At 43.7% G+C, this 27,426-nt stretch overlaps 2 protein-coding genes across 3 annotated transcripts in view; both read left to right on the top strand.

Annotated features, from left to right (window-relative positions):
- Positions 1–8,908, top strand: part of LOC110491103 (nucleolar protein 4-like) — a 142,470-nt gene extending 133,562 nt beyond the window's left edge. The window contains exons 9-11 of one of the 2 annotated variants that reach the window (XM_036947269.1): positions 1,719–1,838; positions 2,049–2,160; positions 3,072–8,908. In XM_036947269.1, coding sequence (XP_036803164.1) covers positions 1,719–1,838; positions 2,049–2,160; positions 3,072–3,295 — 456 coding nt within the window. In that variant the 3' untranslated portion in view covers positions 3,296–8,908. Of the gene's footprint in view, positions 1–1,718; positions 1,839–2,048; positions 2,254–3,071 lie in introns of both variants that reach the window. The other variant, XM_036947268.1, reaches the window with a different exon arrangement.
- A 676-nt stretch (positions 8,909–9,584) lies between these two features.
- On the top strand, positions 9,585–27,426 carry LOC110492300 (tyrosine-protein kinase SRK3). The gene is made up of 8 exons (XM_021566505.2): positions 9,585–10,255; positions 13,579–13,700; positions 14,199–14,365; positions 24,722–24,869; positions 25,229–25,387; positions 25,714–25,895; positions 26,170–26,326; positions 26,567–27,426. The coding sequence occupies exons 1-8, from the start codon at positions 9,909–9,911 to the stop codon at positions 26,764–26,766; spliced, it is 1,482 nt and encodes a 493-aa protein (XP_021422180.1). The 5' UTR covers positions 9,585–9,908; the 3' UTR covers positions 26,767–27,426.

Raw genomic sequence — 27,426 nt, 5'->3', positions numbered from 1 at the left:
TCTCTGTCTCTCTCTCATTCCTACTCTTTCATCCCTCCATCTGTCTCTCTCTCATTCCTACTCGCTTTCATCCCTCCATCTCTTGTCTCTCTCATTCCTACTCTCTTTCATCCCTCCATCTGTCTCTCTCTCATTCCTACTCGCTTTCATCCCTCCATCTCTGTCTCTCTCTCATTCCTACTTGTTCATCCCTCCATCTCTGTCTCTCTCTCATTCCTACTTGTTCATCCCTCCATCTCTGTCTCTCTCTCATTCCTACTTGTTCATCCCTCCATCTCTGTCTCTCTCTCATTCCTCATTCTGTGTGTGGCTGGTCTAAATGTACCATACCTATCTAGCCTCTCACTCTCATCCCTCCCTCTCTCATGGTCCTGTGTATGGCTGGTCTGGTCGCCATTTGCCCTCTCCCCCAACATCCCCCATGTATAGACGATGTCTGGGCTCTGTCTAGCAACAGTACTCCCATAGGATTCATCATCATTGATTTTTTTTGCTGGTTTGTATCACCATTGGTTCTTAGATCAGGATATAATACTTTTGTTTAGTTCCTTACCTTGTAAAATATTCTGTTGAAAATGTAGTCAGTGCTGACGTGCTTGTTTAGGAATGAAACTATCAAGTAAAACTTAATCTATAAGAGATGAGTTGGAAACTCTTTGTAATGAGCAGGTGCATCTGAAAATGTTCAGTTTTATTAGTGTTGTATATGCTCTTTACTGCCCCCCTGTGGTCAATGGGCTCTTTACTGCCCCCCCTGTGGTCAATGGGCTCTTTAATGCCCCCCTGTGATCAATGGGCTCTTTACTGCCCCCATGTGGTCAATGGGCTCTTTACTGCCCCCCTGTGGTCAATGGGCTCTTTAATGCCCCCCTGTGGTCAATGGACTCTTTACTGCCACCCCTGTGGTCAATGGGCTCTTTACTACCACCCCTGTGGTCAATGGGCTCTTTACTGCCCCAATGTGGTCAATAGGCTCTTTATTGCCCCCATGTGGTCAATGGGCTCTTTACTGCCACCATGTGGTCAATGGGCTCTTTACTGCCCCCCTGTGGTCAATGGGCTCTTTACTGCCCCCATGTGGTCAATGGGCTCTTTACTGCCCCCATGTGGTCAATGGGCTCTTTACTGCCCCACTGTGGTCAATGGGCTCTTTACTGCCCCACTGTGGTCAATGGGCTCTTTACTGCCCCACTGTGGTCAATGGGCGCTTTACTGCCCCCATGTGGTCAATGGGCTCTTTATTGCCCTCCTGTGGTCAATTGGTTCTTTATTGCCCTCCTGTGGTCAATGGGTTCTTTATTGCCCTCCTGTGGTCAGTGGGTTCTTTATTGCCCTCCTGTGGTCAATGGGTTCTTTATTGCCCTCCTGTGGTCAATGGGTTCTTTATTGCCCCACTGTGGTCAATGGGTTCTTTATTGCCCTCCTGTGGTCAATGGGTTCTTTATTGCCCTCCTGTGGTCAATGGGTTCTTTATTGCCCTCCTGTGGTCAAAGGGTTCTTTTCACACAATGTTGGGATATTCACAGTATGGTGCCTACTGTGTACACACTACTGTATGCAGTGTTGATTATTCTGGCAAGAATTCAAGCAACGCATAACTGTCTATTCTTAAGCAAACTGCACACAATAATGGCTATAACAAGCATTATTCAACCTTAAAAAGGGTACTTTGCTCTGACGTGGGAATGAATTTGTGCTGATTGTTTCTCCCCTGCCAGACACGACCCACCCCACCTCACCTCACCTCAGCCATGGCTGAGAACATCCTGGCAGCCGCCTGCGAGAGCGAGACACGCAAGGCTGCCAAGAGGATGCGGCTGGATGTCTACCAGGCACATGTGAGTGCTCTCTCTCTCTGTGTGTGTGTGTGTGTGTGTGTGTGTGTGTGTGTGTGTGTGTGTGTGTGTGTGTGTGTGTGTGTGTTTTCTCAGGTGGGTGGATGTACTGTTTTTTTTCCAATAGCCACTGGCGAAGTCTGTTCTTCTTAACCTTGAGTATATTATATACTTGGAAGTGGGACTGAACTCTCTCGTCTCGTCTCCCCCCAGGAGGAGCAGATAGCACTTGACAAGCCCAGTTCTCGCGAGCCAGCCTCCCTGGCCCACTCTGCCTACTCCCTGGCCGCCTCAGCCTACTCCCAGGACCAGCTCTACATCAACGGTGGGCTCAACTACAGTTACCGTGGTTACGGGGGCCTGGGAGCAAGCATGCAACACCCTGTCTCCTTGACAACCGCCACTGCTCAGAGCAACGGTGAGAGAGAGGATGCTTCACGTCTTTGATTGACCAGCGAATGGCATCTTAGAGTAGCAGCATACCTTAGCTTACCTGAAGCATGCTGCTTGTACTGTAGCAGCATACCTTAGCTTACCTGAAGCATGCTGCTTGTACTGTAGCAGCATACCTTAGCTTACCTGAAGCATGCTGCTTGTACTGTAGCAGCATACCTTAGCTTACCTGAAGCATGCTGCTTGTACTGTAGCAGCATACCTTAGCTTACCTGAAGCATGCTGCTTGTACTGTAGCAGCATACCTTAGCTTACCTGAAGCATGCTGCTTGTACTGTAGCAGCATACCTTAGCTTACCTGAAGCATGCTGCTTGTACTGTAGCAGCATACCTTAGCTTACCTGAAGCATTCTGCTTGTACTGTAGCAGCATACCTTAGCTTACCTGAAGCATTCTGCTTGTACTGTAGCAGCATACCTTAGCTTACCTGAAGCATGCTGCTTGTACTGTAGCAGCATACCTTAGCTTACCTGAAGCATGCTGCTTGTACTGTAGCAGCATACCTTAGCTTACCTGAAGCATGCTGCTTGTACTGCAGCAGCAGCACTGGCCTAGTTAAGAATGGACTGAGATGGATTGAAACATATCGAGAATGAGAAATCAATTCCATATTTAAATCATGCCCATATTTGGACGTAGCAAACATTTACAAACATACAGGTGGAACTCATCTAAAATATATTTCCTACTGTGGATAAGAATGCATATTTACAATTTCTAAGAGGTACATTTGTAGTAAAATGCCCCCAATAGGTGTCATCATTTAAGTGTGTTTTTTCCCAGGCCCTACTGACCTCAGCATGAAGTCCCTGGTGTCCAACTCGTCATCGGCCAGCTCCAACAGCCACGGGCGGAGCGGTGGCGGCGGAGGGAGCGGGGCCTCGGCACAGCTCAGCCCCACGGAGATCACAGCCGTGCGTCAGCTCATCGCCGGCTACCGCGAATCAGCCGCCTTCCTGCTCCGCTCGGCCGACGAGCTGGAGACCCTGATCCTGCAGCAGAACTGAGATGAAAACTCCATCTCTCCCCGACTCCCTCCTCCCTCTCTCACTCCAACTCTCCCACACGAACCCTAACTAACCGACCAACCACTCTCGCACTCAGCAGATCCATCCGTCCGTGATTCGTCCTCCTCCACCAACCTTTACATTCTCCTCATCGCCAGGAAAAGAAGGCATGCAAACAGCGCTACCTTCCTCTAGTCTAATAATCCAAACCCCCTTGATTGTTTTAGCATTAGTGCGTGGAGAGAAAGAGCACTGTCTGTGACCACTTTGGAACAGCGTTTCTCCCTCTCTTCAACCACCTGTAAAGGATTGCGCTCCCTCCCAATCATAACAGCTCTCCCTCACTCCCACAGCTCTGTGGAAAGAAGAGGGATGACACAGGGAGTCGGAAATGAGTCTACCTAGTGTGGGGGAGAGAGTGGTGGGCTGGTGCACTGGAGAACACTGAAGGGTTGTGCAGTAAGGAGAGAAGAGCGCCCCCTTGTGTAAGAATAAAATAAGTGGATCCTTTTTGTGTGCCAGGAAGCTCTATGTGCTGCAGTACACAGATCCCCTAAACAACCTCGCCCTCCCCAATAACAATGAAAGCGAGACTCCCTAAATAGTACAAAGAAAATTAGTACAAAAAATATTCTACAGGTTTTTTCGAAGCCTGTAGAATATTTACGTTTGTTTGGCACCGTTCCCGAGCTACTGAAAAGGGGTGATGACTGATCTGAAAGAGAGCACTAACTATAAGACACTGAACCACTTTGTTAATGAACAGAGGCTAAGGAAGAAGACTGGGGGAAAAAATGTCAAAAGAGAGACGCGCTCGCTGTAAATAAGCTCTCTGTGTCCTAAAGCACTTTCCCCTGATTCAGACCTCACCTACCCGTTGAGGAATAAAGACCTGATTCAGACCTCACCTACCCGTTGAGGAATAAAGACCTGATTCAGACCTCACCTACCCGTTGAGGAATAAAGACCGCGATGTCCCGGGAGCAACACTTTAACTTATGCATTATGGAGACGCCATCTTTTCCACATGGAAATACCTCAGATCTACCAACCGTTTTAGTACTTCATTCATACTGGGTGCCGTTATCATACCACGCTCACCAGTTGCTACCTGATGTGTTCAGTGTTTTCAAAGACCTGCAGGAAGCAACGTCTTAACCATTTCAAGGAGAATAAATATTGTAACTATAGTTCAAATTCTATCCCAAACAAAGTATTGTTTGTCCCGTTATTTGTGTAATGTATATATTCAGTCCATATTTGATTCTAGAAGCATCAGTAAAGTGAAGGACTGGGGGCAAGGAAGTATGTTCTGTGGGAGACTGAACCTCTCCGAAGGTAGCTGGAGATGTTTTCCCAGAGGCCTCCATGTTTCCCACCCCCCTGGTGGCTCGTTGCTCCCTCATCAATTCCAGGTTTTGGTTTGTCCCGATCTGGTTGTCAACACTCATCACTCGATGATACCATCTCTTCTGGGTCTGGTTCTGCGTTCCTCTCTCTAACCTACCCCCCTCCTCCGGACCTATACCCCCCACCCCCTTCTCCCCCCTGACCTTACCTGAGCTCCGTCCAGCTTAGTTCTGGACCTTGGTTCTGGGAGGAATTCTGTATTTCTTTGTCTATTGACTCTTTGAGATGGCCATTAATCCACGCTGCTGCTACTATATGGACCGGACTTTTGCCACAGACCTATAACCTCAAGTCAGGACGCCAGCCTCCTGCACAACCAGAGCACCTCAAGACAACAACACATTCAAAAAGAAGCAAAAACTACTCGAGACGGATAAGAGACAAAAATGTCATTTTTGAAAAGGACATGCCATCCCAGTCAGTTGATTCTCTCTGCTACTAGGCACTCTGGTTGATCTTTTTGTTCTTTCATAAGGCTGTGTTGTTTCTACATTCACTTTTTTCCTTTGTAGTTTTCTTCATGAGTTTGAACCTCTGGAGGCATAAAAGGATCAATGTGCTTCTCTTGCAGCCACTCACAAGGGTGATCTGGGCCTATCTATCTTACTCTACAATGTGTGGCCAAAGTCTGTGAGGTTTGTACCCTTTTAGAATGAGAGAAAAAAATGCTCAATGTTTCTTCAAGAGGCAAGCCTGAAGGCTCCCTTTTGCACACTGAAGCAACATAAATCTGTGACGAAGGCCCTGCTTGTTCAGGTATCCATCTTGCACTGGCGAGGTGTGTCCTACTAAAGGAAAGAGGAAGAGTGTCGCAATGCAGTTGATAATCATCACATTCCTGGGCCTTGACTGCATAGTGTTAATGAAAAGAGGCTGAGCCCAAAGTGCGAGTTGTACAACGCATCACATATGACCACCTCTATTGTGTAAATGAAAGCCATTGATTTAGATGCACTAGCTCCGTGGCCTGTGAGAGGTCATGTCTAGAAGGGATTCCCCTAATGTCAAAGTGATGTCAAAACATAGATATTCGAGTCACATCAGGGAGAATTTTTGCATTTTAGCTAACCCTAACTATTTTCCTAACCTTAACCTGCTGCATAAGTTCTCCTAGCCTGCTATGAAAAGTCACAAATGACATTAGCGGCATCCCATCTAGTCAAGACCCCTGTGAGAGATTGAATGGAGCACTGGGCTCACTGGCAACACTCTGAACCACAGAACAACACCTTGATCTATCCTCCTAGCATACATGTGCAATGTCAAATCTGATCTCCTTAATGAGTACAAAATGATTAAGACATTTTTTTATTTATTTTTATTTTTATGTTATGAAAATAGTATGCCTAGATAGAAAGTAGAAAATTAAGTCCAATAAGTCCTCTTTATCTCAGAGCAAGCTTTTGATTGAATCTGCTTAGTGGGTAAAAAAATGACAAACACAAGAGAAATATGCAAAATGACCAGTCAAGAGGAAACCCCCTCACTGTGTTCTCTCTCAATGTGGCTTTGATGGCTTCAAAATGTGTTTCCTTATTAGTATCGCCCTCATTTCTGCGGATCCACCCTTCACTCTGCTCACGCCCTGGGGTCATAAGCTACAATTCTCTCAGTACAGTAGATGAATATGACGGGGGGGGGCTAGAATTAACTTAGAAGGGGATTCTCTTCATTCTTATTCACTTCAGTCTTAAAACTGCCTTTTTTGCCACTGCAGGTTTGAGGTTTCAAAGGATTGCCATACAAGTAGTACACACAGTGCTGTGGCCAAACTGTACATAGTGCTGTAATTGATGATGTTACAGAGCAGTTGCTAGAGACAGTTCTGCTGTCCTCTGTATTTCCCTACTACCCCAGGTCAACACAGAGCGATGGATGGATCCTACCTCTTTAGAAATGACCAGTTGAGCGCTGCTGAATTTTGTAATGTCACATGCCACGAACGTCTGCTATATAGTTAAGTGGGGGGAAAAAAAGAAGAAGAAGATTGTGAAAGTTATGCATTTGTAATATAGACGAGGGACAATTAAATGTATCTCTAAGAAGGTGGTAAGAGATTATATAGTAAAGCTCTCGCTCAATACTCCTCCCTCCTCCTCCGTTTGAACCTCTGGGGTTTTGCTCTAGTTTCTCACAGCCGGCTACACACGTTATGAAAACATACTGTAAAAATAGGCAAAAGACAATCTTGGAAATATGTAACTTGCTCACTGTTTAATTTCCATTCCTTTCTGTGTGCAGCTATTGTATACAGTGCGTCTTGGAGTATTTTAGCCATAATCACAGCATTCTTACTCAAACTTCTGGCTCCTTAACGGCGGTGGAGCGCTCATATTGGCCCACTGTCGATACACATTTTCTATTTTTATTATTATTTTATACATATTTTGTAGTGCAAGTCAGTGGTATTATCAAATAATATTTTGTACAATACCAACATCTCAAGTGAAGTTACTCTGTATGCCTATACTGTACATTCCAAACAAGGATGTCAACACGTTTAACAACCGACCTGACCAGCTTCACGTTTAGTGATCTGACCTCTGTGCCCAACACAAAACCCACACCCTAACAAACGCTTGAGGGAGTGCTCTCTGTTAAGATTAACACGGTTGGCCTTGTGATTAGCTTCAAACATGTTGTTGATTGGAGCCATGATTATTCTCCTGCTTAGGGCCAAAAAGACTTGACATGCCAGAGAACGTGCCAACCGAGCACAGACCAAGTTTGCAACCTTAGCCATGACCTTCATGAAACTCCCCCTCTCAGACTACTGCATGTATCTCTCCCCCTGGGAATGCTATGCAGCAGTGTCAGCACTTCAGTGAAGGGGCAGTGTTTTGAGTGTGAGAAAGGTGTGATTCCCTTAACCCTGATCATACTGTTTTAAGCGCAAACTGACATTGGACCTCAATGACTTTACAAATGTCACCCCCCCCAACAGAGATGGTTCCACTCAGACAGGAGCAAAAATATGTGTGGTGCTGGTCAGGGTACCGCAAATGGACACACATTTTAAAACAAATATCTGCTTTGGTCAGATGTATAGCTCGACATAAAAACAAGAAAGGAGAAAAAGATGGCTGAACGTTTTATTTTTCTATCAGGGCAGTGTACAGCTACAGTCAAATTAAAATAGTTTTTCCAACCATAGTGTGTTTTATTTTATCATTTGGTGGTGCTTTGGATTCCTCTGTTCTGTTTTAGGTTTTCCACTTTACCTACTGTACCAGAAGCTGATTGTCTTTCTCAGTTTCGGTTTGTACCTAATACCAATGTGAAACTGTATTTTCCTCCTGATTTTGGACTCAGTGGAAGTGTGATGTTTACATGTACAGATTTTTGCTATTCTTTTTTGTTTTGTTTGGTCATTTCTCTCCACCCTGTTTTAAGTTAGTCTGATACCTTGTATGTTGATGGGAAATGGGACCATGTCTAAATTAGGTTAATGTCACATGGACACATATTTAGAAACTGGGTGTTGGGAGAGATGTGTGCTTGGCTTATGGAATGCCCTCTCCTTAGCTTACCTGATACACACAAACCAGTGAGTCACAGTGAACTGAAGCTCTGGTTTGACCACTTTACCAATATAGGAGAATTTGTTCCTTAGTGAATTATAAGCCATTGACATGCCCTTGAAGGGTTTTCTAGACTATTAGTATATTTAGTGAGGAAAAACTCAACTGCAGACAAAAACCTCAGGAAAAGGACATCACTTTTTTAACACATCTTACTGAAGGCCCATTTCCCTCATTGATACCATATAAATTATATCAAAATAATTATAATTTTTTATATTTATTGTGTTATATATATATATATATATATATAACAGTGGATACCTTTTTTCCAGTACATGTGGCTAAAAAAATTGTATTATTATATATATATATATATATATATATATATATATATATATATATATATATATATATATTATGTGTGTGAAGCAACTTAAAGATTGAAAAAATGAGAAAAAAAATATTTCTGTTTGTTTAATGCAAAACAGCATGGGTGGTTATTTTCCCTAACATATCACTTTGATTAATGAAAAACCAATGATTTGAAATTAAGCTTTCTTAAGTGTGATGTCACTGCTAAGGTCAAATGTTTCCAAACTTAAATGTGACTTTTTTTTCTCCCAAGATGTACATCACAAAGCTAAATATACTAATAAAACAGTGTGCTATCTATTAAACAGAAACCAATGTCTTTTTGTCTTTTGCCGGGGATGTAATAAGGGAACGGTTGTTTTTACAAAATATATGTATAGGTATTACCTTGAGTGGATATTTGTTTATTTTTTGTTGTATACACTAAATTGCACAACATGATGTACTCTACTGACAGCTGAATGCTTTATTGTGGGCTATACGTTTACATTCATATTGTGTTCATTGTACAATACAATATATTTCCAAACCAATGAGGAATTGAGGTGTACATCATTACCATAGTCTACTTCCACATTATACACTGTGATAGCCAATGGGTTATAATTGTGTTACCAGCATCTTTCTTTTTTAACAGTAAAACTAATATTTTAAAAAACATTTATTAGTATATTGATAAGGAGAATTACGTATAATAGATAGGGAATTATCACTTGCACCAGAGTCAATGGTGTAGTTGTAGATGGACAGATATACTCTGGGGTGTTGTTGATTTAACCGCCAAGCACAAGCAGCAGGCGGACAGGTTCACAGACGCGGGGATAGCGGGAAATGTCTAGTGTTCCAAACAAAAACCCTGACTATACGCATTTCCTGGACCTGGCTCAGCAAATGCCACTTGCAGTGCAGAGATTTTGACCGTATTCCAGAGAGATGCGGTATTTGCTTATCATTCATTGGAGGACAAGTATAGGTAGGCTATTTCCTCTTTTTTAGGCGCACTTGGCAAATGACTGAGGATCAATGTGGGCACAATTGGACATGGATATCTCGTTTCCGCATTCCCACGGCCAACAGTACTGTGTCCCTGATCCATCTCAACACAAAACCGGTTTCTCCTGATTATCAACCTAATTATTGCTGATGCCGCACAATGTTTGCTGTGAAGGAGAGAAAGGGCAGCTCGAAGACGTCTCGAAACTGTATATTCATTCCTCTGGCTTTCCTATTAACACATCTATTTTCGCGTCGTATTGTCGCGGTTCCCTAAAAAAACCTGGATACCTCGGCGTTGCGACTGGCTTGGGATGGAGGTTTGTTGTCGTGGTTGCATGCCATGCTGTAGTCGACTATGGAACTGGATATGGCCCGAATTCCATTACCCAAATATGACCCGACCAGCCGAAATCCCCACTATTTCAGGTGATATCCGTGCCCCGTCCCCCAAGAAGAAACCGACTCAGCTCTATGCGGCTCTTTTCGATTTCGAAGCCAGGAGCGAGGAGGAGCTGACTATCAAGGAAGGTGACAAGCTGTCAGTAATAGAAAAGAGGGGGGATTATGTGCTTGCCAAAAAACTTACCGGTTCGATGGAGTCCGGACTGGTCCCGGCTACATATGTGGCCATTCTACAGGACGAGTTCGCTAATCACAAGTGAGTGGCGCGTCTATGCGCGCGGTCAACCTCAATATTGTTTCATTCATAATATGCAGTTACGATTTCACCATGTTTCTTTCACTCGTTTCGGGTTTGATTGGCTTTTGTCCACCATATTGTATCATGTTTAACCTACCAGGTTTACCAATACCAACCTACAGCGACATCTTTTTGGACGTATTTATTATTATATTTTTGGGGTCTGATCTGGACCGGCCTTAATTGATTTCTGGACCCATAGCCGCGGGAAGTAGGGGGTACTGCTGAAAATGTATAATTATACTTTTTTTCTTCACCAAGTAGCACGCTGGGCCTTTACTAGTCCTGTATTAACGGACCAATATAGCCTTTTCTAGCGTAGCTCGGGCAAAAAAAATCACAGCACCCCCACCCTGCAACATCTTCCATCTGGACCGGCCTTGATTTGGCTAAAACATGACACTATATTTACAAAATATATGGACACCCCTTCAAATGAGTGGATTCGACTATTTCAGCCACACGTTGCTGACAGGTGTATATAATTGAGTACACAGCCATGCAATCTCCATAGACAAACATTGGCAGTAGAATGGCCTTACTGAAGAGCTCAGTGACTTTTAATATGTCACTGTCATAGGATGCCACCTGTCAAATGCCTGCCCTGCTAGAACTGTCCTGGTTAACTGTAAGTGCTGTTATTGTGAAGTGGAAACTTCTAGGATCAACAATTGCTCAGCCATGAAGTGGTAGGACACACAAGGGGTGCTGAAGCGCGCAGCGTGTAAAAATCGTCCTCGGTTGCTTCCAGAGGCAGTTTGGAACTCACTACCGAGTCCCAAACTGCCTCTGGAAGCAAAGTTGGCACAAAAACTGTTCATCGGGAGCTTCATTACAATGGGTTTCCATGCACGAGCAGCCACACACAAGCCTAAGATCCCTATGCACAATGCCAAGCTTTGGCTGGAGTGGTGTAAAGCTCACCACCATTGAACTCTGGTGCAGTGGAAACACGTTCTCTGGAGTGATGAATTACACTTCACCATCTGGCAATCCGACAGACAAATTTATAAAAAATAAAAACAGAAATACCTAATTTACATAAGTATTCAAACCCTTTGCTATGAGACTCAAAATTGAGCTCAGGTGAATATTGTTTCCATTGATCATCCTTGAGATATTTCTACAACTTGATTGGAGTCCACCTGTGGTAAATCCAATTGATTGGACATGATTTGGAAAGGCACACACCTATCTATATAAGGTCTCACAGTTTACTGTGCATGTCAGAGCAAAAACCAAGCCATGAGTTCGAAGGAATTGGCCGTAGAGCTCCGAGACAGGATTGTGTCGAAGCACAGATCTGGGGAAGTGTACCAAAAAATGTCTGCAGCATTGAAGGTCCCAAAGAACACAGTAGCCTTCATCATTTTTAAATGGAAGAAGTTTGGAGCCACCAATACTCTTCCTAGAGCTGGCCGCCCGGCCAAACTGAGCAATCGGGGGGGAAGGGTTCCCCTGTGGAGATGGGAGAACCTTCCAGAAGGACAACCATCTCTGCAGCACTCCACCAATCAGGCCTTTATGGTAGAGTGACCAGACCGAAACCACTCCTCAGTAAAAGGCAAATGACGGCCCACTTTAAGTTTGCCAAAAGGCACCTAAAGACTCTCCGCCCATGAGAAACAAGGTTCTCTGGTGTGATGAAACCAAGATTGAACTCTTTGGCCTGAATGCCAAGTGTCACGTCTAGAGGAAACCTGGCACCATCCCTGCGGTGAAGCATATTGGTTTCAGCATCAAGCAGATGTTTTTTAGCTGTAGGGACAGGGAGACTAGTCAGGATCAATGGGAAGATAAACGGAGTAAAGTGCAGAGAGATCCTTGATGAAAACCTGCTCCAGAGCGCTCAGGACCTCAGATTGGGGCGAAGGTTCACCTTCCAACCGGACAACGACCCTAAGCACACAGGCAAGACAACGCAGGAGTGGCAAGTCTCTGAATGTCCTTGATTGGCCCAGCCAGAGCCCGTACTTAAAGACAATTGAACATCTCTGGAGAGACCTGAAAATAGCTGTGCAGCGACGCTCCCCTCCAACCTGACAGCACTTGAGAGGATCTGCAGAGAAGAATGGGATAAACTCCCCAAATACAGGTGTGCCAAGCTTGTACAGTGGCATCATACCTAAGGAGACTCCTGGCTGTAATCGCTGCTAGAGGTGCTTCAAAAAAGTACTGAGTAAAGGATCTGAAATGTAAATGTTATATTTACGTTTTAAATTTTTAATAAATGTGCAAAAATAAAAAGTTTATACATTTTAGAATAAGGCTGTAACTTAACAAAATATGGGAAGTCAAGGGGTCTGAATACTCTGAAATTTGGCCATAGAATCAATGACCTAAAAAATATGTATTTTCAGAGTCTGTAAATTATGTATTTCCAATGTTTATTCAGAAACAAAGATAACCTGTTTTCAACTTCTGGAAAATACATATTTTCTACTATAATTTTAAACCGGATTTCAATGTACGGAAAATACGTATTTTCAACAACCGGAAAATGCATATATTTTACGTCCATAAGATCCGTCTTTTATATGGGTTTTTTCAACGTCTTTTTGCCTACTGGGTAGGCTATATTTAACATGATGTTTTATTTGAGGCTCCAAAAAAGAGATTTGGCATAGTCATTATTTCAAATAGAACTAATTCAGATGAAATCATGTCAATTGTTGTTGACTGAGAAGTGACACAGCACCCCTCCCTCCCTTCATGTTTACTACTGCACAGTTGACAGCATTGTAGTATATAACATTTCTGTATGTGGTTACCGTTTACAAATAAAGTTCCTGTCTTTGTGGTCAGATTGGTGCAACTGCAGTCAAGTTGTAGCTTTAGCAACTACTGTATGCGAAGTACAGCAGTGGATACACAACTTTTGACTCAGCTCACACCCACACCTGACAGAGTTTCAGGTGAAACCTAAGTGTCATGGAAAGGTACCTAGTGTTTGCAGCACAGCCACACCCATTCTTGTTAATTACTGTAAATAGCCTTCCTTACTTACTCTCTGAATGGAGTCTAGCCTATGAACCACACCTACTCTTCCACTCAAAGCAGCTTGAGTTTGAGAAATAGATCAATTATTAGATTACATTGATATTTGGGGGGTTCACCACTGTTGTTTTTTAGGGGAAATTTGTGTGTGTCTGTGTCAGTGTGTGTGCTCTTGTCTGCGCTTGCCTGCTCCTGTGTGCAATTGTGCATGTGTCTCTTTTTGTCTGTCTGTCTTCCTCGTTCCCTGTCTGCCTGTTCATCTATCCATCTGTCTGTCTGTTGAGGTGGTATTATGGGAACATCAACCGGCTGAAGGCGGAGAAACTGCTCCTAGCCTCTCAGAATAAGGATGGCTCGTTCCTGGTGCGCATCAGCGAGAGCCACAGTGATGAATACACTATCTCAGGTAAGCCCATATTGCATGGTCACATGTTAATTACTTGCTAATTCATTAACACAAGCAGCATATTCACCATTTGGTAGCCTACTGGGTAGCTCTGAATTAATTTAAGTAAATACCAGAAAGGACCCATTGTTACCCACAGAGATCCTACTAAATTACATTATTACATTAGAGTTCTAATATTTAATTATGTTGTTACCACACAACATCACTATTAAATACTATGCAAACAAATACCAGTGGAAAAAGAAGTGCAGTCATTCATTCACCAATGGGTGGCAATAAAGTACTTCCGTAGTTGAGAACCACCATCCTCTGATTACCCACTGTACTGTCAGCAATGTCCAAGTCAGTGCTCATATGTCCTGTTGCTAATATTACTTTGGCCAAGTGTGGGTGTGACATAAGACATTTAAAAAGGAAAACTGTGTGTAAACCACCTTACTTTTGAAATGTGTCAAATATAAAACAGTCAAATCATGTTTGCCCTCTCCTCCACAGCCAGAAACGATGGGAAAGTGTTCCATTTCCGAATCCAGCGTTCATTGATCGGGGCGTACTTTGTGTCAGACAAGATTTCCTTTGCCACTCTGGGGGAGCTGATCCAATACTACCAGAACAACTCCAGGAGTCTAGGAGTGCCTCTGGATGAGCCATGTGCACAGCAGGTGTGTGTACCACCCGGATCTCACACACAAGTTTTTGGCAGACAAATTCCCCAAAATCCAATCATATTTGTTAGAATGATGTGTTTACTGTGACATCATTACAGAATCAAGAAGCAGTAGTGTAGTAGCAGTGATCAGGCTGTTTTTCCTGGCGACCTCTCCGTGATCAGATCTCTTCTCTCTTCCTTCCCAGCAGAGATGTGACTGAATCAGAGGCTGTGGAAAGCCCCGCAGACACACACGCACTCCCCCCTCACTTCAGGCCCTTTTTATTTCATTTTATGCTTTTCAATTTGGGTATTTCTTTAATATTTGCATTTATATTTCTTAGCAGTTAGACTGATGTTGCCATTTTATACACCATTTGATTGTAGGTGTAGTTATTTGTGCCAAAATCATTTGTCCTCCATGTTCAATTTGACAACAAACAAAAAAAGTAAATGAGAAGCTCATACCAAGACTAGCATGTCTTTAATGCAGTTGACACTTCTGTAGCTTCCTCGTTTTGTTGCATGAAACAAACATTTAGACTGAGCCTCTTGAAAGGAAAGCCAAGATGATTTCAAATTCTCTTCATGAGATTGAAAGGAGCAGATGTTACATTTCATTTAACCATGTGTAGTTTGATTTGCCACGACCAGCACAATGTAAACTTGGTAATCATTTAAGTATAAATCATCCTTTGTAGATTATTGATACATTGACACTTATTTTGTAGCACTTGACTATCTATGAGTCTAAGTATGAAATAATACAGCCTGTGTTTTTAAAGAAACTTCCCTTATCTTTCAATGTACTAAAGCCACCTGATCACCACACACACACAACGGGGCTGTAGTGGAGTGGGTCGAGAGATTGAAGTTCCTATGTCCACATCACTAAGAAATTAACATGGTCCACACACACACCAATACAGTCATGAAGGCATGACAACAACTCTTGCCCCTCAGGAGGCTGAAAAGATTTGGCAAGGGCCCTCAGATTTTCAAAACGTTCTACAGCTGCAGTACTGAGAGCCTCTTGACTGGCTGCATTAACGCTTGGCATCCGACCACAAGGATCTACAGAGGGTGATGCAGACCGCCTAGTAGATCACTGTCAGAGGAAGGCCTGGAAAATTGTCGAAGACCCCGGCCACCCAAGCCATAGACTGTTCTCTCTGCTACCGCACAGCAAGCAGTACCAGAACGCCAAGTCTGGGACAAAGGCTCCCGAACAGCATCTACCTCCAAGCCATAAGAATGCTGAACAGCTAATCAAATGGCTACCTGGGACTATTTGCGTGACCCTTTTTTGCAGTCGACACTAGTTACCACAGCCACAAAGTCATAAACCCCCCACCTATTGCTACAATTTGTCTATTTAAAATCTGATTGAATCTAACCACAATGCTAATCTTATGCCTAACCCTAACCTTGAAGTAAGACCAAATATAAAAATATAAAATTACGATTATGGCCAATTTTGACTTTGTGTATGTGACAACACTTTTTTGCACACACTCATGCATATTGTCACAAACCGTCTCGAAGCCCGTAACAAAAAGCGAGACGACGTGGAGATAAGGAATTACAAAATATTTATTAACTAAAGTAAACTAAATACAATTAGCAATGGTGTGTGTAATCAGTAGTGTAAGTGAGTGGTTGCGTGGATAAATGTGATAATGAGGGGTGTTGAAAGGTACCAACGCAAACAAACAAAAACAGACAAAAAAATGCCACAACCAAAATCTATCAATGTCTGGGGAAGAGGTGCATTTATCCTGGGACACACCCGAGCCCAGGTGTCCCATTTCGCTGACGACTCTTCCGGCTCCGCCCACCGAAATCCTATTAAGGAAAACAAGAGCAATGAAAAATAATTTGGCACACAGAGTGGGAGGGTCGTCACACACACACACCCCCCCCCCCGCCCCCATAAAACCGGGGACCAACAAAGACCCCGGAACACTATACCAGTTATACAACAGATTGATCCAGCCTTTGCGTCCACTTGCCCCCGCCAACCTCGTCCTCCCCAGACCTCAGCAACCTTTGCGGACAGGAAGCAACCTTTAAGAGGAAAGAAAACGAGACCAGAAGGGAACAGACAGGAGCGACAGAACAGGACAATACCAGACACAAAATAACAGTGGTCAGTCACGTGGACATTCAGGAACTGGGAGCACGAGTACAATAGGTACTACTCCTGACATACACTTCGAAGTGTTGTAGCGCCCATATGAGTGCTAGTGCTTTTTTCAATAACCGAGTAGTTCAACTGATAATGGTTCAACTTTTTGGAAACGAAACAGACATCTGCTTGCAGCAAAACTGCACCTGCCCCCACATGACAAGCATCCACCTGCAAGGTAAATGACAAATCCACGCGAGGAGCAGCCAACAACGGAGTTGAGGTAAGCAACCTCTTGCATCTTCAAAAGCCTGTTGACAACGAGAAGACCATACGTAAACTGCCTTAACTTTCAGCAAATCTGTCATGGGAGCAACCACAGTAGAGAAGTTCCTACAAAAACGACGATAATAACTAATCATTCCCAAGAAACACATCAGTTCCTTTTTAGTAGTTTGTGGTGGAAAAGCATCAATAGCTACCACCTTAGCCCAAACAGGATGCACTTCACCCTGCCCAACCACCTTTCCAAGGTACAGTGCCTTGCGAAAGTATTCGGCCCCCTTGAACTTTGCGACCTTTTGCCACATTTCAGGCTTCAAACATAAAGATATACAACTGTATTTTTTTTGTGAAGAATCAACAACAAGTGGGACACAATCATGAAGTGGAACGACATTTATTGGATATTTCAAACTTTTTTAACAAATCAAAAACTGAAAAATTGGGCGTGCAAAATTATTCAGCCCCTTTACTTTCAGTGCAGCAAACTCTCTCCAGAAGTTCAGTGAGGATCTCTGAATGATCCAATGTTGACCTAAATGACTAATGATGATAAATACAATCCACCTGTGTGTAATCAAGTCTCCGTATAAATGCACCTGCACTGTGATAGTCTCAGAGGTCCGTTAAAAGCGCAGAGAGCATCATGAAGAACAAGGAACACACCAGGCAGGTCCGAGATACTGTTGTGAAGAAGTTTAAAGCCGGATTTGGATACAAAAAGATTTCCCAAGCTTTAAACATCCCAAGGAGCACTGTGCAAGTGATAATATTGAAATGGAAGGAGTATCAGACCACTGCAAATCTACCAAGACCTGGCCGTCCCTCTAAACTTTCAGCTCATACAAGGAGAAGACTGATCAGAGATGCAGCCAAGAGGCCCATGATCACTCTGGATGAACTGCAGAGATCTACAGCTGAGGTGGGAGACTCTGTCCATAGGACAACAATCAGTCGTATATTGCACAAATCTGGCCTTTATGCAAGAGTGGCAAGAAGAAAGCCATTTCTTAAAGATATCCATAAAAAGTGTTGTTTAAAGTTTGCCACAAGCCACCTGGGAGACACACTAAACATGTGGAAAAAGGTGCTCTGGTCAGATGAAACCAAAATTGAACTTTTTGGCAACAATGCAAAACGTTATGTTTGGCGTAAAAGCAACACAGCTGAACACACCATCCCCACTGTCAAACATGGTGGTGGCAGCATCATGGTTTGGGCCTGCTTTTCTTCAGCAGGGACAGGGAAGATGGTTAAAATTGATGGGAAGATGGATGGAGCCAAATACAGGACCATTCTGGAAGAAAACCTGATGGAGTCTGCAAAAGACCTGAGACTGGGACGGAGATTTGTCTTCCAACAAGACAATGATCCAAAACATAAAGCAAAATCTACAATGGAATGGTTCAAAAAAGTCAAGTCAAAGTCCAGACCTGAATCCAATCGAGAATCTGTGGAAAGAACTGAAAACTGCTGTTCACAAATGCTCTCCATCCAACCTCACTGAGCTCGAGCTGTTTTGCAAGGAGGAATGGGAAAAAATGTCAGTCTCTCGATGTGCAAAACTGATAGAGACATACCTCAAGCGACTTACAGCTGTAATCGCAGCAAAAGGTGGCGCTACAAAGTATTAACTTAAGGGGGCTGAATAATTTTGCACGCCCAATTTTTCAGTTTTTGATTTGTTAAAAAAGTTTGAAATATCCAATAAATGTCGTTCCACTTCATGATTGTGTCCCACTTGTTGTTGATTCTTCACAAAAAAATACAATATATCTTTATGTTTGAAGCCTGAAATGTGGCAAAAGGTCGCAAAGTTCAAGGGGGCCGAATACTTTCGCAAGGCACTGTATGTAATGGTCACCTGAGCAAACTCACATTTAGCCAGATTTATCGTGAGGCAACCCGCAGCTAGGCGGTCGAACAAGGCTTGAATACGGGACAGATGTTCCTCCCAAGTATCTGCAGATATAGATATATATATATATATCTATAACTACATCGTCCAGATAAACAGCACACCCAGCCAGACCGGAGACAATCCTGTTCATAAGTCGCTGAAAAGTGGTAATATGATGAAAAGTGTCAGGTGCATTACGCAGGGCGAAATGTATAACCGAATAAGAGTACAGACCAGAGGGTGTAAAAGGCAGATATTTCACCCTACGCGTCAGTGGCACCTGCCAATAGCCCTTTAACAGGTCAAATTTGCTCAAACTTTGCTGCGCCGACTTGAACGCAGTCCTCCATCTGAGACAATGAATCTGGCTTAGTGACACTTTACCTTATGGTAGTCCGTACAAAATCTGTTTGTCCCATCCGGTTTACTGACCAAGATACAGGGAGAAGCCCAACTGGAGAAAGAAGGCTCTGCCATCTTATTCTCCAGCATGCACCGGACCTCAGCATCCAGACAACGCAGTTTCTCTGAAGAAACTCTATAGAACCGCTGACGAATGGGGTCAGCATCTCCAATGTCAATATCATGTTCCATTAAGTTTGTACATGTAGGTGTATCAGAAAACAAACCTGGAAATCTCTGAATCAGACCAAACATCTCTGTCCGCCCATCAACAAGTAGATGAGCGAGAAGGCTGTCTAAAATATCCAGTGTCTCTGAATTTTACAATCTACCCTGCAGTATGCAATCGTCAGGACCAGGAACATCCTCCTCATGCACAGATCTAGCATGACAAGAACCCAGCGAATTAATGGTATCGGCCAAAAGAACAGGTTTGACCGTCCTCTGTAGACTCCCACTGTTCAGTCTCAGAGGAACGTGCATAATAGGGTTAACAAATTTACATGGCACAGTAGGTGCGCTTTTCTTTGTTCTGGAGTGGCAACTAGATAATTTTGCTCTGTGCACTGGCTCACAACGGCATATGGACCATGAAACTTGGCTTGAAAATGAGAACCAACAGTTGGCAGCAGAGCAAGAACCTGGTTACCTGGACTAAAGTGATGAGGCTCAGTTCGCCAATCAAATATGCCCTTCATTCTCTCCTGTGAAGATGATAACTTCTCTTTAGCCATTTCACCAGCGGAGTACAGGCAACATAAGATAACTGGGACTCAGGGGGCTCGGAAGACTTCCAGTCATCCTGGAGAGCAGATAGAAGTCCACACACCCCATGTCCAAACAAGGTCATTTGGACTGAAACCCGTACTCTCCTGTGAAACCTCCCTAGCGGCAAACAGTAACCAAGGCAACACCTCCTCCCAATCCATCTCATTACAATAATCTCTCAAAGTCTTAAGTGTTTGATGGAAACGTTCCCGTGCTCCTTGACTTTGCGCGTGATAGGCGCTAGACAAATTGTGTTTAATATGGAGCTGTTGGAGAACCTGACCAAACAGATTTGTGAAATTATATCCCTGATCACTCTGAATGACCTTAGGGATTCCAAACAGTGAGAAACTGAGTCAAAGCGTTTAGCACAGACTTAGTCGTGATAGACATGAGAGGATAGACAGCAGGAAACCTAGTGGTCTGACACATCACAGTGAACAGGTAACTACTACCCTTTTTAGAACGAGGCAGAGGACCAACAGTCAATCAGATACTCAAAAGGTTGGCTGAGTACAGGAATAGGAAACAGTGGTACCGGCTTAATAGCTTGATTAGGTTTACCAGTTAATTGACAGGTGTGACAAGTTGATGAACTCAGAAACATCCCTCTAACCTAGGCCAAAATAAATGTCTTATTATGCGGTTGTAGGTTTTCCTCACACCCATGTGTCCAGCAACATCGTTGTGGGAAGTTGGCAACACCAACTCACGAAGCTTAACTGGTACAACCTGACCAAAAAACAACTACCATGAGACACCCACATTCTTATCAGGACATCCTCTTGGAGGAAATAGCCATGGGCGACATCTCCCAACTGTTCCACAGGCACAATTTGGTCATGCAACTCTTCTAATGTGGGGTCAGCCCATTGCGCATTGATTAGATCTGAGCGGGATACAGATAACGGGATAACAGGGAAAGCAGTGACAGACTTCTTTGTGGTATTCTCTTTAACCGGTGCAGTGACCAGGTCGCCACGGCTCAGAACTGACAGTGTGTTCAAACCTATTCCCCTAATTAGAACACTATTCCCCAAATCATTCTCAGCAGAGAAGGGTAACAGACTCCAACACAAACGATTCAGAGGTACCTGTGTCGCTAAGGATCTTCACTGGCACTAGGTCCTTACTTACATTCATTTTTCCAATGACCTGAACCTTTACAGTAGTGACACTCTTGACCAAAGTCAGCCTTACCACGGGAGTCAGGCTCAACCCTAGTTGAATGAAACTCTGCCCATGAACCAAAGTATCTCGGTGAGTGAGCCCCAAATCTCTCCGAACGCCCCACTCACTCCGAATACGGGGCTCTTCAAAGACACTTTTGTGAGTCAAAATATACTCATCCGCCAAAACCGCAGCTTCAGTGACAGTCTTTACTTTTCGTTCGTTAATGTACGTGGCTATACGATCAGGGATTGTGTCCTTAAATTGCTCTAATCAGATCACACAGCCCTTGGAAAGTCATAACTGCAGAGGCGGAACACCAGCGATTAAACTGAAGATAATTATCTGGCAAACTCAACATGTGTTTATCATCCCATCCCAGCCTCAGGAACCAGTTCTAAATCGTTGGCGGTAAGCCTCAGGAACCAGTTCTAAATCGTTGCCGGTAAGCCTCAGGAACCAGTTCTAAATCGTTGGCGGTAAGCCTCAGGAACCAGTTCTAAATCGTTGGCGGTAAGCCTCAGGAACCAGTTCTAAATCGTTGGCGGTAAGCCTCAGGAACCAGTTCTAAATCGTTGGCGGTAAGCCTCAGGAACCAGTTCTAAATCGTTGGCGGTAAGCCTCAGGAACCAGTTCTAAATCGTTGGCGGTAAGCCTCAGGAACCAGTTCTAAATCGTTGGCGGTAAGCCTCAGGAACCAGTTCTAAATCGTTGGCGGTAAGCCTCAGGAACCAGTTCTAAATCGTTGGCGGTAAGCCTCAGGAACAAATTCGTAAATCTGGAACACAGCCGTTTTAACCTTATCATACCTGACACTGTCGGCTACACTAAGAGCTGAATATGCTTCCTGCGCTTTACCAGTCAACACACACTGCAACATTAAAGTGTGTTCAGAATCAGGCCAAGTCCTAGCGTCAGCAACACGTTCAAATAACAAAAATAATGTCTCAGGGTCCTTTTCATTGAATTTAGGCAACAACTGTAAGTTCCCAACAATATCAAATGTGTCCGGGGCACGACCCCTAGGTACATCTGGGTCACCTTCCCAGAGCAAACTCTCCCCTGAGAGCTTTCCTTCCCTAACTAGCTCTAGCCGCTCTTGTTGCAGCTCGATTTTAACATGCTCCAAATCCTGTTTAAATTCCAATTCCTTTTTATAGCCGATCATGCTCTAGCTATAACATAAGCAGTTCTTTCTGCTGTTCAAAAAGACTACTAGGACTAACCGATGGAGCGACCATTGTAACGTTACAGGGAGACAGAGAGTCCTCAGCAGAGGCTGCCCCAGTGGTAACTTCAAGAATACCTCTCCATCAGATTGGCCTTCAATATCAACCTAATAGAATTTTAGACATTTATCACTAATTTCAACCTTGTAGTGTTCAGCAACCTTCAACAGCTGTTCTTTAGTACATAATTCTAACAGTTCATCTGATGGAAAGCGAACGAACTCATCTAGGTAAGATGCCATAGTCACAAGAAAACAATATATAATCTCTTCCCCTCTGCTGAGCACACCAGACCACAACCAGAGAAATGACAATCACACTGGGCACCACAGAAGAGAGATTAGATATATATGGAGCTTCCCCAAAACCTACAGTAACTCAACCCTAGTCTTTGTGTGGATAATTACTCACTGTAGCCCGCTGGCAAGGAAATAAACCTCCAGCACGCTGGCACATTCCCCCAAGCCACCGATGTGCCCCCGAGACAACTGCTCAGTCCACAGACACCACACGCGCGTACGCTATCGTGCATAAATGTATTTTGTCCCCCTACACCAAACACGATCACGACACAGGTTAAAATATCAAAACAAACTCTGAACCAATGACATTAATTTGGGGACAGGTCGAAAAGCATTAAACATGTATGGCTAGTTAGCTTGCTAACTAATTTGTCCTATTTAGCTAGCTTGCTGTTGCTAGCTAATTTGTCCTGGAATATAAACATTGAGTTGTTATTTTACCTGAAATGCACAAGGTCTTCTACTCCGAAAATTAATCCACACAAAACGGCCAACCGGGTGGTTTCTAGTCATCTCTCCTCCTTCCAGGCTTTTTCATCTTTGAATTTATATGGTGATTGGCATCTAAACTTTCATAGTATTACCATGACGACCGGCAAAACAGTTTGTCTTCCTATCACCCACGTGGGTATAACCAATGAAGAGATGGGAGAGGCAGATGGGAGAGGCAGGACTTGAAGCGCGATCTGCGTCAGAAATAGAAAGAATTCTATTTTAGCCCTTGGCAACGCAAACGCTCGTTGGCGCGCAAATAATTGAATAACAGATTTCTAAATGTATTTTGCAACGCACGAGACGTGTCCGGTCTGGTCAGCATGTAACAGAGGGAAAAAGGCTATAGCTCCGCGTAGCTAGTGTCACTACCCTACCCAAATCTCCCACTAAGGTACACAACCGATTGTACTCATCTCCTCGGACCCATGTCCCAACAGCGAGTAGAGCAAGAGTCTCCAGCCTGGGCAGGGGCCTAGAAACTAACCAATGTACTCTCTCCAATGCAGCACACAGCCAACTATCCACCGCAGTGGCAAGTTTACCAAACAAACAAAGGCAACCAGTACTGGGCACCAAACATTACAACTCAAACAAGCTGTAACAAAAGTTGCAAACAAAGCACCTACAGAGTTTAAAATTAACTCCACGTCCTCCCAAACATAACACACATGCTAGTAAGCCAAATTACACTAGTATTAGTCCTTCATAATGCAACAAAGTGCTATACACCACAATGTTTAGGAAGCAACCTTATGTTCCCAGATGAGCCTCCACTTGTCACGAACCGGCTCGAAGCCCGTAACAAAAAGGAAACGACGTGGAGATAAGGATTAACACAATATATTTATTAACCAAAGTAAACTAAATACAATTAGCAATGGTGTGTGTAATCAGTAGTGTAAGTGAGTGGTTGCGTGGATAAATGCGATAATGAGGGGTGTTGAAAGGTGCCAACGCAAACAAACAAAATCTATCAGTGTCTGCATGGAGAGTGTCTTCCCAATGAATGGGGAAGAGGTGCATTTATCCTGGGACACACCCGAGCCCAGGTGTCCCATTTCGCTGACGACCCTCCCGGCTCCGCCCACCGACATCATATTAAGGAAAACAAGAGCAAAGAAAAAGAATTCGGCAGACAGAGTGGGAGGGTCGTCACAATATTGACGCCACATACACACACTTATGCACTCTCCACATACACTGATGCTACTCTGTTTATTATCTATCCTGATTACCTAGCCACTTTTACCTCTACCTACATTTACCTATTACCTCAACTACCTCGTACCCCTGCACATTGACTCCACACAGGTAGTCCTTCTATAAAGCCTCATTATTGTAATCTATTGTGTTACTATTTTTATTTGCTAATGTTCTTACTTTTTAACTCATTGTTGGTTAAGGGCTTGTAAGTAAGCATTTCACGGGAAAGTCTGCACCTGTTGTATTCGCTGCATGTGACAAATACTATTTGATTTTATTTGACACACAAATGCGTAATAATTTTGCTTGTAGTTTGCACTTTTGGGACTATTTCATTGGTTCCATTGTACTGGGAAAACAAAATGAAGCACAGCTCAAGTATTTGAAGGTATTCGCCATACCCGGTAGCTGTGTTCTGTGCTGCTGTAACAGTGTTGTGGTGTCCAGTTGTGTGAGGCTGCTTGTAACAATGTTGTTGTGGTGTCCCCAGAGGGAGCTGATTGACATGGAGCCCTGGGAGCATCCTCGGGAGGAATTTAAACTGCAAAGGAAGCTGGGGGAGGGCCACTTTGGAGAAGTGTGGGAGGCCCTGTGGATCAACCAGAAAAAAAAGGTGGCCATCAAGATGCTCAAACAAGGTAAGCATGCTAGCTCTCGCTGCTATCATATTAATACATGATTCAGCACACGACAAGCAGAATTTTGGCAAATATTTGATGAGTGACTATTGATTAGGGAATTATTTTCAAAGACATAATGCAGATGGGCAAGTACAGCAATGGCAAAACGTTATAAAAAGCAGGAACACATGCATGCACAAAACACACAATTACATACTCTCTAACTTTGAGTCGGTCCATCTGGGTCAGGGCTCTCATATTGTTCATAAAGAGATTATAATACTACATAGGGTCAGTCCTAAGCTCCTTATCACCTGGACAGCACTGACCTCAGCCTCTCTCTCTCTCTCCCCCCCCCCCCCCCCCCCCCCCTGCAGAGGACACTAAGCAGGATGAGTTTGTGAAGGAGGTGCAGGCACTTAAGAACCTCCACCACCCCAAGCTGATCCAGCTGCTGGCCCTGTGTTCCAGGGGAGAGCCCGTGTACATCGTCACTGAGCTCATGACCAAGGGCAATCTCAAGTCCTACCTGGGCAGTGAGTCAGTCACACCCTCCCCTCTGTTCCCCAGTCTTTACATTGCATTCAGTGTGTGTGTTCATAGATGATTATGCTTCACCAATAACATAAGTATTCAAAAACCTCAAGTGGTCATTGGGTGCTTGCCTGAAAAATTATGTAATAGCAGGAATCATATATGGCTTGCATATTAAATAACTCCAACTCAGTTCACCTGACAAAGATCTGTTTGAGATTTAAATGTTTTTAACTAATAAACATATATGTTAAAGCAATTGAGTAACTATGCAGACCTTATCATGCTTGACAGATCCTAACCTGTGCGCTCACTATGCTGTTCTCAGCGACGGAGGGTCATGTGCTGTCCTCTGCCCACCTCATCTACATGGGCAGCCAGGTGGGTGAGGGCATGGCCTACCTAGAGGACCGACACATTGTGCATAGGGACCTGGCGGCCAGGAACATCCTGGTGGGAGATGACCTGGTCTGTAAGGTGGCTGACTTTGGACTGGCACGGATCATTAAGGTAAGGATAGAATGGATGTGACATGAATGTGAAATGTATGGAGAAATTAAGAGGGAGAACCTATAGGTTAACTAAAGCTTTAGAAAAATATGCTGTATGTTGGGCTTACTTATCCTGGTCAAGGCGAAATTGTTCACTCTCAGATAAAGCAAGGATTCTTGCTTAAAAAGCAAAAAAATAATTGGGACATTTCCATAGGAATAAGAAAATATTCTTAGTAAACACAAATGGTTGGATATGTCCCCTCTCTCGCTCTGTGTGTGTGTGTGTGTAGGACAGTGTGTACACAGCCAGCAGAAGCACTAAGATCCCAGTGAGATGGACTGCCCCTGAGGCTGCTCTCTACCAGCGTTTCTCTGTCAAGTCTGACGTCTGGTCCTTCGGTGTGCTGCTCTATGAGATGATGTCACGAGGAAAGATGCCATACGATGGTGTGTGTGTCAAAAGTTTTCAAGACAATATTCTTATTTTTACCATTATACAACACGTATCTTGAGAAAAAGTCAACCCTCATTACAGTTAATCTATTAACTCTATCTGTAAAAATGCTTTTGAATATTTCCCTCTGACTGATAATATTTATCCCTCTGAATAATATTTATTCTTCTCCCTCTTTCTCTCTCTCAATCTCTCTCTCTTTTGCTCTCGATCTCACACAAACACATACACAGGAAAGAGCAATAAGGAGGTGCTGGAGCTCCTGTCGACAGGCTACAGGTTGTCCTGTCCAAGTAGGTGTCCCCCCAACATCTATCGCGTTATGGTGGATTGCTGGAACCCAGAGGCCTCCAAGCGGCCCTCCTTCCATGCCCTGCACAGCCATCTAGACACCATGTACTCCCGCATCTACTTCAAGACCATTGAGGTCTAGATCTGGAAGAGGAATAGGAGGCCAAGGGGTGACTGCACTGACATAGACACTCAGACCAATGCAAAGCAGAGGGACTGGACTGCAAGACATTATCTAACATGGTGATCCTTTTTTTAACACCTTTTAGTCTGTTTTTAGCCAGTTGTCTTGGTTTTGTAATTGATGTTTTTATTTGAGGTTATGTGCAATAAATAGTCCTTCCTAGGGAAAGGGAGGAAGGAGATAAGGAAAGGAGGGCAAGAAAAGTGGAGCCACTGTTACTGCCCACCAAGGCCCTATGCTACAGTTTGCCCCACTGGGCACAGGCTAAATGGCCAGTCATACAGAAAGTGCCTATATGTTTACACACTACAAAGACTTATCTCATAGAGACAGCTCATACAGTCCACAGTGATGGAGGACATGGCCATTGAGACTGGAGAGTGAGCCATAAAGGACATCTTTTGGAATTTCTACCAATGGAAGAGTTTCTTTTGAACTGATGCAATTTTGAACAGTCAATGCATGATATTGAGGAGATATACTAATACAGTTTGGGATATATGAGCCATATCATAAACTTCCTTTATTCTACTTTGATTAAGTCTCTTCCATATCTTGACTATGCCATTGGGTATTTAACAACCAAAATGATGATAATAAAATATTTTCTAGATAACA

The sequence above is a fragment of the Oncorhynchus mykiss genome, chromosome 16, assembly GCF_013265735.2.
Source record: "Oncorhynchus mykiss isolate Arlee chromosome 16, USDA_OmykA_1.1, whole genome shotgun sequence".
Classification (NCBI taxonomy): domain Eukaryota; kingdom Metazoa; phylum Chordata; class Actinopteri; order Salmoniformes; family Salmonidae; genus Oncorhynchus; species Oncorhynchus mykiss.
This window is presented reverse-complemented; position numbering and strand designations above follow the sequence as displayed.